General features: G+C 45.1%; 2 protein-coding genes across 2 annotated transcripts; one reads left to right on the forward strand and one right to left on the reverse strand.

Annotated features, from left to right (window-relative positions):
• Window positions 1-2,572: 2,572 nt before the first annotated feature.
• On the reverse strand, window positions 2,573-10,444 carry SOX11 (SRY-box transcription factor 11). The gene has a single exon (XM_075086882.1). It carries the CDS (start codon window positions 10,065-10,067, stop codon window positions 8,853-8,855), a length of 1,215 nt encoding a protein of 404 aa, XP_074942983.1. The 5' UTR covers window positions 10,068-10,444; the 3' UTR covers window positions 2,573-8,852.
• LOC142055599 (uncharacterized) lies at window positions 10,066-13,619 on the forward strand. Its single transcript, XM_075089722.1, has 2 exons — window positions 10,066-11,322; window positions 11,487-13,619. Exons 1-2 carry the CDS (start codon window positions 10,066-10,068, stop codon window positions 11,553-11,555), a joined length of 1,326 nt encoding a protein of 441 aa, XP_074945823.1. The 3' UTR covers window positions 11,556-13,619.
• The last annotated feature ends 3,465 nt before the right edge of the window (window positions 13,620-17,084 follow it).

Below are 17,084 nucleotides of genomic sequence, written 5' to 3' on the forward strand. Positions count from 1 at the left end.
GTGTCTTAGAGAAAAAAAAAAACCTACTTGTGCATATGAAATGTCAAAATGCCACATTAAAATGAAACTTAATGGAACAATTACAAGTGAGATCTAGATTTTCTTTTTTGCTATACATTTCTTGGACTGCCTGTTGTGCTTGCGTGCAGATGAATCCTGCCTCATTCCCTATGTACTCATTCCCCAGTGTTTGTTAACATTATAATTTGAGAAAGTAAGACTTGTATTTTAAAGTATATACATGAGTCAATTTTGGTTGGAGATAATAATCATCTTTTAAGTGAATTTGCAGAGTTGTACAAAAAGTGATCTATCATAGACACTTTAGCTTATGTAAATGTCAGAGTAATACCAATAAATGTAAACGTCAGATTTCAAGGGAAAGGGCCAAGATCCTTTTACTCTGACTATGGTGGGAATTGTCATTCCTAGAGCTGAAGATATTTGTGTGTTGTTTTTTTTTTTTTTATTTAGTATTCTACCAAAATTTTTATAGGTTATGAAAAGTTGATCTTAAAACTTATGAAACTCCAGGGATAACACTTTAAGTCCAACAGATGAAAATTTTCTGAAGTTCTCAGGACCTTAAAGTATAGATTTTAATGGGCACTACATTTCAGTCATTTAGAGTGGTCCAGCCAGCAAGCATTTTAATGAAAACACAACTATCCGTGTATGTGCTTGTGTTAACTCTGTAATGATGCAAACAGTTTTGGGTATCTGTGTGGGTCTATATTACCTATGCTCCATGTTTTCATACATCACTTCTAGAGTTAGACCTAACATTCAAATCTGAGAACATATTTATCAAAACTGAAATGCTCAGTAAACGTTTTTCTTCTTTCCCTCAAACACATGCTTCTACCCTTTCTTTCATATAAAACTGAGCCAACACCCAGGCCATACAATACCTCCACAATGACTGTTTTAAGATGCAATACCTTGTGGTTTACCAGTCTAAAAACACTTTCAAACGCTGGATAGGAAATATTCCCAATGTATCAGGCAGAAATTCCCTCTGGCAATAGTAAGACCAGATATAGCAGAACTGAAGCTCAACTTTCCAATTGGTAATGACACTTGTCACTCAGGAGGAACCAAACAGAAGACTTCAACTAGAGATATTTGAGATAGATAGTATGTATGGCAACGACCTTAGTCTGTTCTAGAAGGTTTCTAGTTTGTCTTTGCTTACATACAATGGGACTTGAATAAACAAACTCTATGGGAATTAAAAAGCCAAAAAAACCCACCATGGAATACTCTGATTGCATTGTTTCAAAACCTTCTAAAATACCTTAAAAATGCTTTCTGCAACTTTTTTTGATATGTCCAGAAAGGATAGTGGTATGATGGCTGTACATAAAGACTTTATTTCACTGATTTACAATGACCAGCTTAAACTTCCTGTTTTTACTATGACATGTCACATTCAAACTCTTACTTCACATCAGTTACACATCTCCATTCACACGAAAAAATACTACTACAACCAACTTTTGAAATTATATAGATTGCTTTCAGTGTTCTCAATAGTTTTGACAAGTTAAACAGAAATCATTATTTGTCATCCAAGAAGTGTTTTCTGGAGAAAGGAGCTATTCCGCTAACTCTGCTGGGATAAGGAAAGAAGAGAACAATGGGAAAAGCTGTGCTCAGGAGTCATACAAAGTTACCTGGAACCTTTTATTTGGTGAGTCGACTCTTCCCAGGTTTAAAGGCTTATATCAGCTACAGCTGAAGTTGATTAGAATTTTTCTATTATTTCCTGGATATTAGGAGTAACCAACAACCCCCGTGGTGGGAAGGAAGGTGTTATCACTTGATATTTTCATCCCTATGTAAACTTGCATAAGTATAGACATTAGATACAAGCAAGAGAGAGATGTGCCTTGTATCTTTTTGGAATATGAGAATATGCCTACAGGCAGGAGCTCTAGGAGGTTAATTTCAGCAATAGATAGTTTGTGTTAATTGCAAATTTTGGATTTGTAACAATGTAATTCCACCATTTCTATAAACCAATATTTAATATACAACAAACTTTCACCACATAAACACATTAAAAACACCTTTTTATAGTTCCAAGAATTGATTACAGGGTTCTCATAAAAACATTTTCATAACTAGAATCTTAATACAGAAAGATTTTTTTTCTATGCCAAAATACATTTAGATGGTAAATTGTTGGTAGAAAAAGATACAGAGAGAAATGGGGTTTGCTGGCATATAATCCAGCTTATTTCATTCTTTCATGGTCAACTTTAAAGCGATACCTAAAATGTTTATCATAAAATACTTTGTTTTATCCAGAGCCTTAACCAGAAAAAAAGGAAGTTAATTGGCTTATTCTCGGTTTCAGTGTCCCTCAGGCGTGCCCGGAACAGCACTTACCCTCTGTACATACTACCCTGACCATAACTATCTGTCGAGGGTTTTTTTTGAAAGACATAACATTCCAATTGACTTGAAGCTTTGGGTGCCCACAGAATGAAGAGTGGATTCACTATAATAGCTGAACTGTCGTTACCAAATGCAACACTGGAAAAAAAATCCACATAAAAACACATAGGAAGATTGATCACACAATTTTATTAGAGTCTTTTGAACAATTGCATTATGTTGTTCCGTTATTTAAAAACTCTTGCAAAAAAAGACATTGGAGTGGACTGGTTTCAACCCTGAGCATTAACACTGCATATCAAGTACTGTAGTAAAGAAGCTGGTTAAGTTTGTAGCACTAGCACAAGTCACTGATATTAATCCTCTAGGTGATCAGGTTTTTACAAAAAAAATACATAGTTTTCAATAAATAATGCTTAATTTTACAACTTTGATACAGCAATGTCATACACTGTTTTGACACATACTAAACTCTGCATGCTATATAGTCTACTAGAAGACAAAACTTTGCCATGCATTTTCTTTTTCTAGTGCTAGAAAACACTTTGTCCTCCAGTGCATTGCCTCAAGCAGCCTTACCATCTTCCTTCTCTCACAGCAATAGGCCGTGCACTGGCATGCAAAAACCTCAAGAAAAGGTTTCCCCCCCACCATCACTCAGACTTCTAAACAAAAGTACTTTTCAGCTTTTCCCCCCAAGACCTGGAGTGGCTATGAAAACTAATTTCATGTGGCCTTGAAAAGTCTTTGAAATTACATATTTTAAAAGTGTCATGCTTGAAAAACTGCTCTAAAACATTCAATTTCCCCCACCTGTGGCCATCATGCAACATCATTGAAATGTTGTAACCATCAAAAGTCCCACACTGGAAAACAGGCCTCCATTTTAAAACAGCCCACCGAAAAAATAAAAGGAAAGAAGAAAAAAGTATCACAGCATTTATGTAAAGACTCCAAAACGCCAACATATGTACAAGAGCAAAACCAGATACAAATTGTAAATGAACTAACAATGGCATATAACTCTTCTCCCTGGCTTCGCCAGGAGTTGAGGCAAGTTGGTTTTGGAGATAAGCAGGACGATGGAAACAAAAACAAATTGTGACAATGGGAGTTCCTGGATTAATCATTATTATTTGATCAAATTTCTTCAAGAGGTAAATAGGTGTCTTGATTTTCTCGGAAGTGGGAACTGCCAAAATCTAAAGCCCTAGTAATATCATATAATTCTAAATCAAACCTCCTTCTGAGTATTCGCCAGACTTCAAAGTTTGGCGCCCTTGCGCTTTTTCAGCCTGCAAGATTGCGCTTCACAGAAAATCCAGACGCTGCAGCTAACCACAAAAGAAGAAATTTGATTAATTAATAAGGATTGAAACCTCCATTCTCACACTTCCAGGTTGTTGTTCACCATTGAAAACCATTCACCCCTTCTTATCCATATTGCTTTAGGGGTTTCCTTGTATCTACAGAAGTCATTCCTTTGAAATTGCTGTCAATCACAATTTTCTAAGAGTTTTTAAAATATTCCTATCTTTGCACTGGCATAAGTATTGGGTTTTCTAAGAGAATCTCAACCCAAAGAAGGTATTACTTTTATACATGAAATATTACGAACTTTTGTTTCCCTTTTTGTAAGTCATTCTACACTTTCTGCACATTTGTGCTTTATATTGAATATAAAAATAGGTCTTTAAAACTCTATTTACTTTAAACTCACTAAAAAACTACTTGCTTGTGAAATTCTCTTACAAATTCACTGCATCCATGTAGAGAAGATAAAACTAATTAGGCAGTTAATCGGTATAGGTAGTGTGCAAAAAAATTAAGAAAAACAAAAACAATCACAGCCTTCAATGTGGGTGAGGGGAAAGGAAAGAAATCAAAAGAATACAACTGTATAGTAGGGGAAATGTAAGGCAACTCATTGTATTAAGTTTTTGTTGTTTGTTTTTTTTCCTGGCCATGCTTGCAAATGAAGGTTAGGAGGAACTAAGACACCTATCCTGCCAGCAGCCCTTGAGAATTTTTTTGTTTTAGCCAGTGCAGGTTTAAGGCCTTACTAGGCAACAATTGTGAAGATGTAAAAACGAACTTCATGAGCTGTGTTGAATATTAAACACCCAAAAATTATATGGCCCTGACTTTGACCCCACACCAGTTTCACCTTGGTGTAACAACAGAGTTGCACTTTCCTCAAACAGGCGTGAGCGAAGGATCAGACTGCACGCGTGCAAATCACATTCAATAGACTTGAAGAAGTTTCGTCTGAACGACAGTGAATGCCTAAAGAGCATGTAGCACTTAAAGGATGCTTGGAATGAGTCTTTCTACCACATTTGTAAAAGACTGCACTTAAAGGAAGAAAATATTTCAGTTGTGGTTCTTTGCAAAGCAAGAGAGGAAAAACGTAATAAAAACAACAAAAGAGGAAAAATGGTAAGTTTACAAAAACGTTCACTTTAAAATGAAAAAGAATCATCATGTTTGATTAGGTTTTACATTGAGTTGACATCCTCAGTGTTACCAAGTAAATTGTCCTTCCACATAAAAAAGCTCATTTTTCTCCCTTCTGTTACTGAGTCCTATTACACTTAGAGTAGTATTGTACAGCGACAAATGCAAAGAACGTGGGGGAAAAAAGGCCACAGGAGATACTAAGCCTGCAACAGGACTGCTCTAGCATGTCAACAAGGATTCCTATGTACACTAAAAACTAAAAGGAAAGAGAAACAGGAGGTATGAATATTATTAGATACGTCAAAAGCAAAAATATGAGAGTAGCTTAGCAGATGCTATTCTTCACTATTAGAAGATTTTTTTCTACTCTCACAGAGATCAGCAGGAGCTTAGGCATTCAACAGCATCAAACTTCAGCCCTAACAGTGTAGTGCCTTAAACAGAACACTACCTAATTTTTCCTTGAGCAATATGCAACAATAAACTCTGAAATAAAAGAAACTCAACTGCCTGGACAAAAACTGTCTCCCTGCACCATATACCTTCACTTAAAATATTCCTCTGATATAGTATTGTATAATTCCCATCTAGAAGAAAGAAGAGATACTTCTGAGTGGGTATTATATTCCTTGACTAAAGTAGACCTGTTGCTCTTTTAAAATGCCTGACTGCTCTACACTTGGATCCTTTAAATCAGTTATCCTTGACTAGTATTTTAAATGGTAATTTTAAAAACATCTTCCAAAAATACACCCAAGTCAAAACTTTTGTAGGCTGAGACACAGACCTTATTACAAAGCAAACTAAATGCAGCCCATATTTGACCATAATCATTCATAACTCACTGAACATCTGTAAAGCACAAATGTTTAATGACACTGCCTAATATCACTTTAATAAGCAAGGATGCATATCAGGAGAAAGGGACTGGAAGAACAAGCCCCCATACTCTCATGATAGCGTGAAGAATTACTAAGAGAATTTTGGCTCAGTTATAAGACTTAGAACCTGATCAACTTACTCCATCACCCTAGCCCAAAAACGGCTTTTTGATAGCAGGGTAGTGAATGGCTAGGCTAGAGCACTTCAGTGTATCTATTTTCTTTCACTCTTTTGCCTTAGAAGAGATAAATGTCATTTGTTTTCAATCTGATTTCTAAGTTATTACATGGAGAACACACTAATCATTTGAGACCAAAAAACTGAAAATTCAAGAAACTCTGTTTTATTGAGGACTATCCATTGCCAAGGATATCTTGTATATTGTAATTAAGTTTGTTTTAAAACACAGTTTCTCATAAAGAATTATCACAATGCAAGACATAAATTTGAGTTCCCAGATATGCTATATCTCTTTTCTGATAGCAAAGATTTAGGCCAAACAACTTTTATTTAGAATCATGAGTGTTTTATTATTATTATTATTATTAGAAAGAGATCAGATTATATTAATCATTTTACTACCAGTTTAACTAACCTAAAGTAAGATATCTCACCACTTAAATGCCTAAGAGTTGTCTTTGATTAAACATAACATGCATGCAGGTTTTAATGTTATGTTTTATTATGCCTTACAAATGTGTATGCAGGATTTTCATTTCAGCAAGTCTGAAAGCCTGTAGCAGTGGTTGCCACCAAAATACCAGCACAGTGAATTGTCCCTGTAAACAGCTGGATCATTAATTAGTGGAGAAAAAAAAAAATAATTTACCAATGCCTAGCAGATAAAAAGTAAACTTCTTGAGAAACAAACTTCCACCTTGCGAGTCTGTTCATTGCCATCAGCAGTTCTCAGAGCGTGCAACTGAAATCTGATGGCTCCTAAGGTTTAAAAAAAAAAAAAAAAAAAAAATGCACACTGACAAAGTCTGCTCACCTACAGCAGAAGCTCGTACCCCCCCCTCCCGGCCCGCTCCTTCCCACGCCCCCGCCCGGGGCGGCTCTCCGGAGCGGGGCCGCAGCCGCCCCGCCGGGCCGAGCGCTGCCCCGGGGCGGAGGGGATGCGGCACCGCTACCCCGAGCATCTCCGCCCCGGGGCTGCTCGTCCAAAAAGGGGCGGAGGGGAGGAAAAAACAGCAGCCGGGGGGGGGGGGGGGGGGGGGGGGAAGGAAGGACGGGGGAGCCGCGTCCCCCGCGGCGGCGGGAGCGGGCGCCCCCCCACACCCCCCCGGAGCCCACCTCCCTGGACACGGGATGCGGGGGGCCGGGAGCGTTCGCCGCCGGCTTCGCGGGAACGCGGGAGAGCCGAAACTCCCCGGGGCGAGCCAACCTGCCGCCCGGCCCGGCCCGGCCCGCAGCGAGCGAGCCCCGGCCCCGCCTGCCGGTGGCGGCGCCCGCCGGGGCCCCGCGCCGCGGCACCGCCGAGGGGGCGAAAAGGGCGGGCGGGGGCTGAAAAAAAGAAGGAAAAAGGAAAAAAAAAAAGAAGCATTCCTCACTCTCCTTCCCCCCTAGCTCCGGTCATGCACAACAGCCTACAGCTACCGCTCCTCCGCGGGCGAGGGGTGACAACATGGCATCTCCAGCGTTACTTCTACAGACACTAATAGCGATACGAGTTTCTATCAGTTCCAGCTGATTTATTAAAATTGTCAAGATACAGACTTTCAGCATTTAAAAAAAAAAAAACAGGCTATGATGTTGACAGTGCACAAGTCTGCTTTTGCCATCATTTGCTACAAAATATGCAGATGGTCTGTACTTTAGATTATATTGCACAACATGAGAAACTTTTTTAACTATGTGCCTTTTTTCTTTTTTTTTTCTTTTTTTTTTTGCTAAAATCGAGAATCCAGTTTCATACCTTCCATCTGGGGCCCCATCCACATATCACAGCGTATGAGATACATAAAGTCCTACTATAGTACAGTACATATACAATCTTTTAAACTAAGATAACAGCTCTGAGGTCTATATCACCATTTTCAATAAATCTTTACCTACAAATATTGAACAAATCTGAACTATAGCTGTACAAAAAAAGTGTTTGTTCCTTTTTTTTTTTTAAAACCACAAGGCCTTTAGATGCAAGGATTATTTTTTTTTAAAATTTTAATCCTTTTAAAACCAGGACGTAACGTACCAACAAACTTGCATGCTAAAAACAGAAAAAAAAAAGAAAATAAAAGGGAAGAAGTGCCTGAAAAGTCTTACTGAAAAAACACAGCAAGAATGTTCCCTTTTCACTGTACAAAAATACGCCTGAAAATATATTAATTTTTAAAAAAGACTGAGGTCTGTTATGTATCAAAAATGTTTCAATACCTTTTTGTACTGAGGTCTAGGCTGTCTGGTATTCAATCAAGGAGGTATAAGGGAACAAGTTACAAAAAAAAAGTTGGCAAGTAGAAATCACATTTGTAAAACCATAAACAATTTGATCTGAAAAGTAAACTCTGATCTTAAGTCAGTTCAGTTATTTGTAAGCGTTTGTACAGTCTGCATTTTTTCAAGCTCCCTGCAGCTTTGTTAAGAATCGGATGCATAGAAGACATCAGTTTTCTCCCTCCAAAAAAAGTTGCAATGGTCCCTTTCGGAAAAAAAAAATTATAATAAAAAAATCAGAACAGTTCTTTTAAGATCTCTCACGGGAAAAAAAAAAAATCCACAAACCCCCTTGAGTAACAGTTGTGCTGCCAAAAGACTTCTTTGCAGACCATCTTCCAGACTTCAATCAGAGACCGACAAGCTTCAAACAGCGCCTTCTGTATCATTTTTTTCCCCCAGTCCCATTTGCCTTTGCTGTTGTTGTTGTGATCACCAAATGCAATAAAAATTAAAAAAACACAAAAACACAAAAATAATAATAAAAAATTAAAATCACAACTCCCGGGCTCGGAACTAACTTCGAGATTTTTTTTTTTTTTTTAAAGAAAACAAGACTTTTTTTTTTTTTTAATCAGCATCATCATCAGCATCATCATCACCGGCGTCGCTCGCTCCAGCTCCGCCGCTGCCTGGCCGCCCGCCCTCGCCGCCGCCGCCGCCCCCGCTCAGTACGTGAACACCAGGTCGGAGAAGTTCGCCTCCAGCCAGTCGCCGGCGATCATCTCGCTCAGCTCCGGGGTGCAGTAGTCGGGGAACTCGAAGTGGGAGCCGAGGCTGCCCTCGCTGAAGGAGTCCAGGTCCTTGTCCACCAGGGAGAGGGAGAGGTTGCCGGCGGCGGCGCCCGCCCCCAGCTCGGCGGCGGCGTGGCCGTGCTGGGAGAAGTTGAGGCTGAGGTCGAAGAGCAGGTCGTCCGCCTCCTCGCTGCCGGCCGACGAGGTGGAGATGGAGCGGGAGGAGGCCGGGGAGAGGCCGGGCGGCTGCTGCTGCGGCGGCGGCGGGCCCTGCTTGGTGATGTTCTTGAAGCTGTAGTAGAGTCTGCTGCCGCCGCCCGCCGCCGCGGCGCCGCCCCGCACCTCCTCGTAGAGGCTCGCCCCCTCGGTGGACTCCGCCGAGGAGCTCAAGGTGGGACTCGCCGGCACTTTGGCCACGTTGTACCGCCGCAGCTGCTGCGGCCCCGGCTCCTCGTCGTCCTCCTCCTCCTCCGCCTCCTGCTTGATCCGCAGCTGCAGCTCGTCCTCGTCCTCCTCCTCATCCTCCTCCTCGTCCATGAAGACGCACTTGACCGTCTTGCTGCTCACCTTCAGGGTGCCGAAGACGTACTCGTCGCCCGCGTAGTCCCCGTGGTGGGCGGCTTTGGCTCCCGGCTTGGGGGGCGAGGAGGCGGAGGAGGCTTTCAGCTTGCTACACTTCTTGCTGGAGCTCTTGGCGCTTTTGCTGCCGCCGCTGCTGGTGGGTGCGTTTTTCTCCGGACTTTGGCTGGCGTTGGGCTTGGCCGACGGGTCCATTTTGGGCTTTTTCCTGGGCCGGTACTTGTAGTCGGGGTAATCGGCCATGTGCTTGAGCCGCAGCCTCTCCGCCTCCCGGATGAACGGGATCTTCTCGCTGTCCTTCAGCATTTTCCACCGCTTGCCCAGGCGCTTGGAGATCTCCGCGTTGTGCATGTCTGGGGACTGCTCCATGATTTTTCTCCTCTCGATCTTAGACCACACCATGAACGCGTTCATCGGTCTCTTTATGTGCCCCGACGCCGTTTTGCACCAGTCCGGATCGCTCTCGTCCAACGCGACCGGGCTGCAAGCCATGAACTCGCCCTCTTCTGTGTCCATCGCTTCCCGGGGCAGGTTGCTCTCCGCCTCCGTACTTTCCGCTTGCTGCACCATGGTGCGGTCTTGCCGAAGCGCCGCTCGTTCCCGCCGCGCCGCTCCCCTCCGAGCCAACAAAGCCGCTCCGCCGCCCCCTCCCACCGCTGCCGCCGCCGCCGCACCTTGCCCCTGCTGCGAGCCGAGCGGAGCCGAGCTCTCCGCCGCGCTGCAAGGCGGAGCCCGCGGGGGCCCCGGCGGGCGCTGCTGCCTCCTTGCCGCCGCCCCGCAGCCCCCGGCGGTCCCGCTGCGGCCGGGCCGGGCTGGGGCGCGGCTGGGCTGGTGCGCGATCGGCGCCGCGCTCTGCCCGTGCCCCGGCCTCGCGCCGCCGCCGCCGCGCGCCCTGCCCTGCCCCGCGCGCCGAGCCGCGCGCGCTCCCCCTTCTGCGAAACTCCCGGCTCCTCGCCCAACTAGTTATCAGCGTGTCATATGGGTGACATCACTCCCGCCGCCGGCCAATGGCGACGCTCGGGCCCGCCCACCGCCACGCCCACCGCTTTTATCGGCTGTCCCTCCCCCTCGCCCGGCGCCGACACACCCCCCGCGCGGGGGGCGGGGAGGGGGCCGCGGGCTCCCGCCGCCTCGGGGGGGGGCTTCGCCTGCTGGCTTCGGCCGCCGCCGGGCGCAGAGCGGAGCGGGGCGAGGCGAGGCGAGGCGAGGCGAGGCGGGAAGGGGGGGGCCGGTGGGCCCCCCGCGGTGCCCCTCTCCCCCGGAGGCGGCGGAGCCCCGCGCGGCTCGGGGCGGCGGGCGGTGCCGGCGGCGGGCGGCAGGGGGCGCTGGCGCTCCGCGGCCGCCCAGCGGCGGCGCGAGGGGGCCCCTCCGGAGGGAGCGGGAGCGGGGCCAGAGCCGGTGGCCGCCGCCGTCCCGCCGGACCGCGCCCCGCCGCCTTCCTTTGCCTGCTCCTCGCCGGCGGGTGCGTGGGACGGCCCTCGCCGCGGGAGAGGTGCCTTTGGCGGCGCGGTCGCGGTGGCCCTCGCATGAGCGTCCCCCGCTCCGCGGCGGAACCGGGGCCGCGAAGTGCCGGCGGAGCGCGGCAGGCGCCTCGGTCCCCCGCCCCACGGCCCCTGGGGCTCGCCTCGGCGGCGGCGAGGGGGGCTGCGAGGCCGCGGAGCAGCGCCCGGCCCGGGGCGCCCCGGGGGAGGGGGGGGCCGTTTGCCCGCGGGTGCCGCGGTGCCCGGGCCGCCCCGGCCTGCTGGGCGGCGGTGCCCGCTGCCGCTGGGGGCCGGGGCGGGGGGAGCCCCCTGCTCTCCGGGAAGGCCCAGGCTGCCTGCCGGAGGTGAGCCGCGCGGGGGGGGGGTGTGGGGGGTGTGGGTGTCAGCGGACCCACCTGGAGGCGTTTCCCGCGTGGTCCAGGAGAGGATAAAGTCAGTTTCTCCAAAGGAGGGGGTGAAAACTTATCAGGAAGCATCTAACAGTGCTGACTGTTTGTTTGTTTTCCAGAAAGCATCCAGTTATTCAACAATGCGATTATTGCAGAGCGCCCGTAGCGGATCCAGCGATTCCGGATAATACCGTGTTTGTTTCCGTCGCAGGATTTATGAAATCCAAAGCCGAGGGTGTACTCATCTGTGGTCATTTTGCTTTGTAAAACGTCTGTGAAAATGAATTCGCATACTGTTCTGTGGGTCCCTTTGTTTTTCTAGCTACTGTTTACAGTTATTAGCAAGACAAAAGTTTAATAAGTTTTGTGACAGTTGCTGGCTGGATGCAGACATGATGGCAGCAAGAGGGATGAGCCCTGGCACAGCCTCTCCTCTGTCAGAGCGCATCCTATGAACTGGTGCTAATGGGCAGCAGCTCCCCTGGTACCTCATCCTCTAATTAGCACAGTGGTTCATTTTCCTCAGACCACAGCAAAACTACTGTATTTGGATGATGTGACTATGATATCATAGGGCTTGTGGAGTCTCTAGTGCTGTCACAGGAACAAGAAAGAGTCGCTCACCTCGTTTAGCTTTATGGATGCATTAGGGCTACCAGGTCTCCGCAGCACTTGTCATGACTCGGGAGGAGTTTGGAGGAGTAGACAAGAGGCAGATACATAGTGTCGTGTCACTTCCCCTGCTTGACCCCACCTGGGTGTACGGAGTAGAGGGAAAGGAAAGGGCGTAGCTTAAGGAGGTTCAGTTTCTTCATTGTAAAGATGTATTTTGAAAAATACCGCTATGCCTCTCCATGAGTGCACCCAGGAGGAATTTTTCCTCTGAGGCTTGCTGCCATCTCTCTCCCTCTTTGTGATTGCTCCTGGTGGTACACTCTAGCCCCATAATAATGCTTATCCTTTGGGAGATAGGAGGCAAAACGGAAAATTTGTCTGGCAGGGTTCTCAACCTGTCATAAAACACCACAGTTTAGAGAAGCCACATGAGGAGAGCGGGCACTTACCTCCAGGAGTGCCCGAGTTCGTGCCTCAGCTGTGGTCTCTGTGAGGAGGGCTGTTGGCAGGGCAGGGCATTCATCCTGAGAGGGCCACGAATTTGGGACTTTTCAGCCCGTCCGGGTGAGGACTTGCTCAGATCCAGCACCCCGCAGAGCTGTCTGTCTGGGAAGGGTTTCAGAAAGGGTGAGAGTATGTTTCTCGTAATGGTGGCGTGGACAGGAGTCTCAGTGGCTGGCTGGCTGCCTCCAGGGAAGGCAGCTTTGCTGCTCGTGGGACTGTTACTAAAATGATACCACGATACCAAGTGTCTTAGTTAATTCTGTTTCGTAGTATTTTTCTGTAGATATCAGTGTCCAGAGTACAAAAAAAAAAAAAGCCCCTGTGAGAAATTCTGAGGTTTTTACATGTACTTTGAATCCAGATGCAAATAATGGTGTAGTTTTGCAAAATTAAACGCATCAAAATGTTTTAATTGTTTTAATTTGTTGTTGGTGTTTCAGCTTTCATGGGATATTTCATTATGTCCTGTAATTGCATAAAATTCAAGCTGATGAAATGAAAATTGAAGGTTTCCTCAGTTTCCTGTGAAATGAATCAAAACAATGAATTTTCATAAAATACTGTTATTTTGTTGAATTGGCATTTTGCAAGAGCCGTGAACTATTTCGGAAAATTTTCAGTCAATTCCAATGGAAACCATATAATCGATAGGACATTTTGGTGACTAGACCTCTCTCCACCAGCATGACAGAATCTGGCATTTAACACATTGAGATCAGGAGAGATCATTTTTAATAAAGCTTTGGTGTGGGTTGAAGCCACCGTCATTACAACAGACTTCATCTGGGGTGTTTCTTCTCCTTCATGTGTGCCCCTGGGAAGCTGCATATTAATACTATGGGCATCCCATAACTTCTGTAAACCACGTTTTTCTGTTTTTCTGGTATATCTCATTTTCTGAAATGTCTTGGCAGCATTTCAATTTTCCCTCAGTGATCTTTTAAATATAAACAGCATTACTGTTTTCTCATGCTTGTTAATGATTTGTTCTGATTGGTTTTTGTTTTATTTGAAGGGTAGTGCTAGGACGATAATGAAGCTGAAAACAGACTGATAAATAATAGCCACGCTCAAGAAAAAATTATCGTGAGGATTTTAGAAATCTGATTAAAACATGCACATGAATAAGTAGATATTACTGTTAAAATGAAATAATTTACTGTTCTAAAAGCAGTTCAATAATTGTATGTGTGCGTGCCTGTATATTCTTATTAGAGCGCAGCAGTTAGAGCTAATGGCCCACTACTCATTCTTTTGAAATTCAAATGCATAATCATCTTTCCATTATCTAGGTCAATAGAAGTCTGGGCTACCCCAGAAAGTGGGGGAAACCAGGTAAAGCAGGATTCACTAGAGAGCCTAATGCCCACCCCCTTGGATGGAGGCTGGTTTTGCAGGTCTGTGTCTACACGGGGCTTCCTAGTGCTCCGGTTTGGGGGGGGCACGTTATCCTGACTGCAGTGCAGCATGAGTGTACGATGCCAGTGAAAGCACTGAGGTCTCTGAGTCTAGAAGCCGGCGAGATGCCTCCAAAGGCCTGAAGCTAGCCAGCGGAAAATGCTTCATGCAGGAGTATACATCCTCTGAATGTGGCCTTATGTGCTTACGTCTGCCTCCATCGGTGCTTAAAAAGGTGCAGTGATCCATCTTTTTAAAAGACCAACCTTACGCTGTTCTTGCAAGAGTTTGACTACCAAACAATGATTAAGTAGGGGCAAAAAAATAGTTTGTTGTTGAAGAAACAGCGTTTAGAAAAAGCAGAGGATATTCCCACTCTTTATAGTGCCTGCTCTCTGTGTTAGGTTTAAATAAACTGAAAAGGCAAGATTTTTACTGTGCTAAGGCTGAAGGCAAGTAGTACTATGAGTGCAGTGTTCTCTTGGTTATTTATTTCATGCCTGTTCTGAATTGTGCTGCAGATTTTTGTCTGGAAAGCCCAAAATGACTTTGCATGGGGAGCGTGTGGGAAAACTGGAGTTACGCACCTTCTGCAAGGTGTGGGAAGTGGTTTCAGTCACAAGCTGTGGATACAAAATGGAGGAAGAAAGAATTACAGTGTCAGGAGAGTTTTGTCTTAATGGGAAACATATGATGAATTCTGAACGGAGGGGTCACACCCGAGCTTAGATCACAGTATTTCCTAGGGATCTTTTCTGGAATAAACAGAAGTTTCTTGAGTCTTGCAGTCATGAGGAAAAAATAAGTTGTGGCCTTACCTAGTGTTAGCTAACGTGGGGTAGAATAGTGAAAAGGCACACCGGCTATGCTTTTTAAGATTTGGTGCATCCTCCTTCCCTAGAGTTTTTATCTTAAGCTGCTAATGCACGTGAAAAATTCAACTTCCTTGTCATCCCTAGGAAGATGGCATCCTCTCCTGTCTTTTCAGCTACCGTACGCTAGCTACTGCACGCTGTTGGGGTTGAGATTGCCAAACGCTGGTTTCCACAAAGCTTTTGTTTTGAAAATAAAAGTAGGTAGGTGACCAGACCTGACACAGGTAACAACCGAATTTCAGAGCGAGGGGTGAAGTGTGCTCATTTAACTGCAGAAGGGTAATTCGAGATGACGAACTAGTCAAAATGCAGAAAAATTCAGTTTACATCCAGCCTGAAACTGGATGTAGACAAAAGTATCCAGATGTACTTAACCTTGATTTTGTGAGCTGAAATCTTTGTTTTGCAAAAAGTACGTGCATCAGCTACAGCTATGGTGAGGGCAGTGCAGGGGGCGGTTACCTGGCTGGCCAGCACAGAGCGTAGCATCCTCCCAGGTGGCGCAGCCCTCTGCAGCTGGGGGGGTCCAGCTGGAGCCCAGAAGAGCTGTCAGCGGGAGCCGGAGCAGCTCCTCCTAGCTTACCTCCTGCCAGAGCTGACAACTTGCTCATCGGCCAATGCACAGCTCCACTCCTGGTCACATTAAGGGAAATCTGGTGAAAGAACTGCCCTAGAACCGCTCGCTGCCCGTAGGTAGCTCTAGAAACATCGTTTGACCATTGTTTGTGAAAATACGATCAGCAGAGGCGTCTTGGGGCAAAGAGATCGTGTGCATTGGTTGTAAACTGAAACAATCCAGGAGTAAAGAACTGAGCATCGAGCAACCTCATTCTTGCAGCGCATGTCGTATACAAGGCGCATGGCTGGGGCTGAGTCAGGGTGTCTGAGTCTGGCATCCTGAAGTGCAGTGTTGGTTCACCATCCTCCCCTAAGACAGTGCTGGATGACAGTGCTGTCTCACTGGGGCAATACGGACCGGCCATTTCCTCTCAGCCCCAACATACTGATCCTATACAGGAGATGTTTTAAGATATCAAGATGTATCACCATTTTTCATAATATCCTGATAGCAAAATGCAACTTATTAAAATTCCAGATGTGTTCTTTGGGCATCGTGTACACTGCAAAGCCATTTTATGCTTTAAGAAGCAGCATAAAAAATAGTGTTGGGATGTTCCACATACATGGCAACCCTGTCAGAATTTTTGCTTGCAAGACAAAATACTTATTTTTTCTTCCTAGTTGTGAGACTAAAACCCGGCTCTGCAAGTCAGACGAGGTGCCTTCCATCCCACATATCATTGTAGTACTAGTAGTTCTGTTTGGCAGATAATTTCCTCAGCCGCTTGTGTGTAACCCTATTGATTTGAACGTCTGCCCCCAGCAACACCTGTGCAAATTCAGGGATGGCAGTGGGATTGCACAGATGCCGTGGAGGGCATATTCTGGCCTACAGGATATTTATTACTGGTGGTGATGCATGAGATGGAAGGGATCCAGGACTCAGGCTGAGTTTGTGCAGCTGGCAGTTAGAAATTTCCTTGCAAACTGAGCTCATTGGGTAGGAAAATCAGTGTGATAATGGATCCAGAGCCCCCAGTGCCATTTTTACCAAATCGCTTTTTAGGGGAGGAGAACAATTTAGAAGAGATGTGTCTCTTATTAAATGTGTCTGAAAACTGTACTTGAAACAAAGTGAAGGGAATTCCATAAGAGATTATACTGCAGTTATTTGATACCAGAAATCACTCTTACTAAGCTGGTTTAAATAGAAATGTTTACTTGTTTCTACTGAAAACTTGAAATAGGTACATTCAATGTGTGAATTCAACACTAAAAATTAATTTTAGCTTAATTTGAATTAAATATTCAGTAGCCAGTTACATGAAATTAAAAAAAACCACAATTATTTTTAACAGGTTTTATTTTGATTGATATGAAATTGTCCAATAATTCAAAACTGTTAAAAGTTACGGAGCTTATTCATAATACTATGCATTTATATGGTTGGCCTATAGACATTGAAATCCATAGTGTTTTAGCAGGTCTCTTAGGAAAAAGTGTTGTACCTTGGACCAATTATAGACCATCTCTGGTTAAATTGCAGAGCCAGTTTGCTTAATATGGGTAATTTGATGTTGTAAAGTATTTGTCAGTACCCTAGGGTAGTCTCTTAGGGCACACAGGTTTCACTGTATAATATTTCACACTCATATGTGCGCCAGTTAATCTGCTTAGGTGGAGACTCTTTACGACTCATACAGGATTTGTTACATTATGTATTTAATTTATGCAATATGCATGAAGTCTAGAATGATAATCATA

The sequence above is a fragment of the Phalacrocorax aristotelis genome, chromosome 3 (genome assembly GCF_949628215.1).
Source record: "Phalacrocorax aristotelis chromosome 3, bGulAri2.1, whole genome shotgun sequence".
Taxonomy (NCBI): Eukaryota; Metazoa; Chordata; class Aves; order Suliformes; family Phalacrocoracidae; genus Phalacrocorax; species Phalacrocorax aristotelis.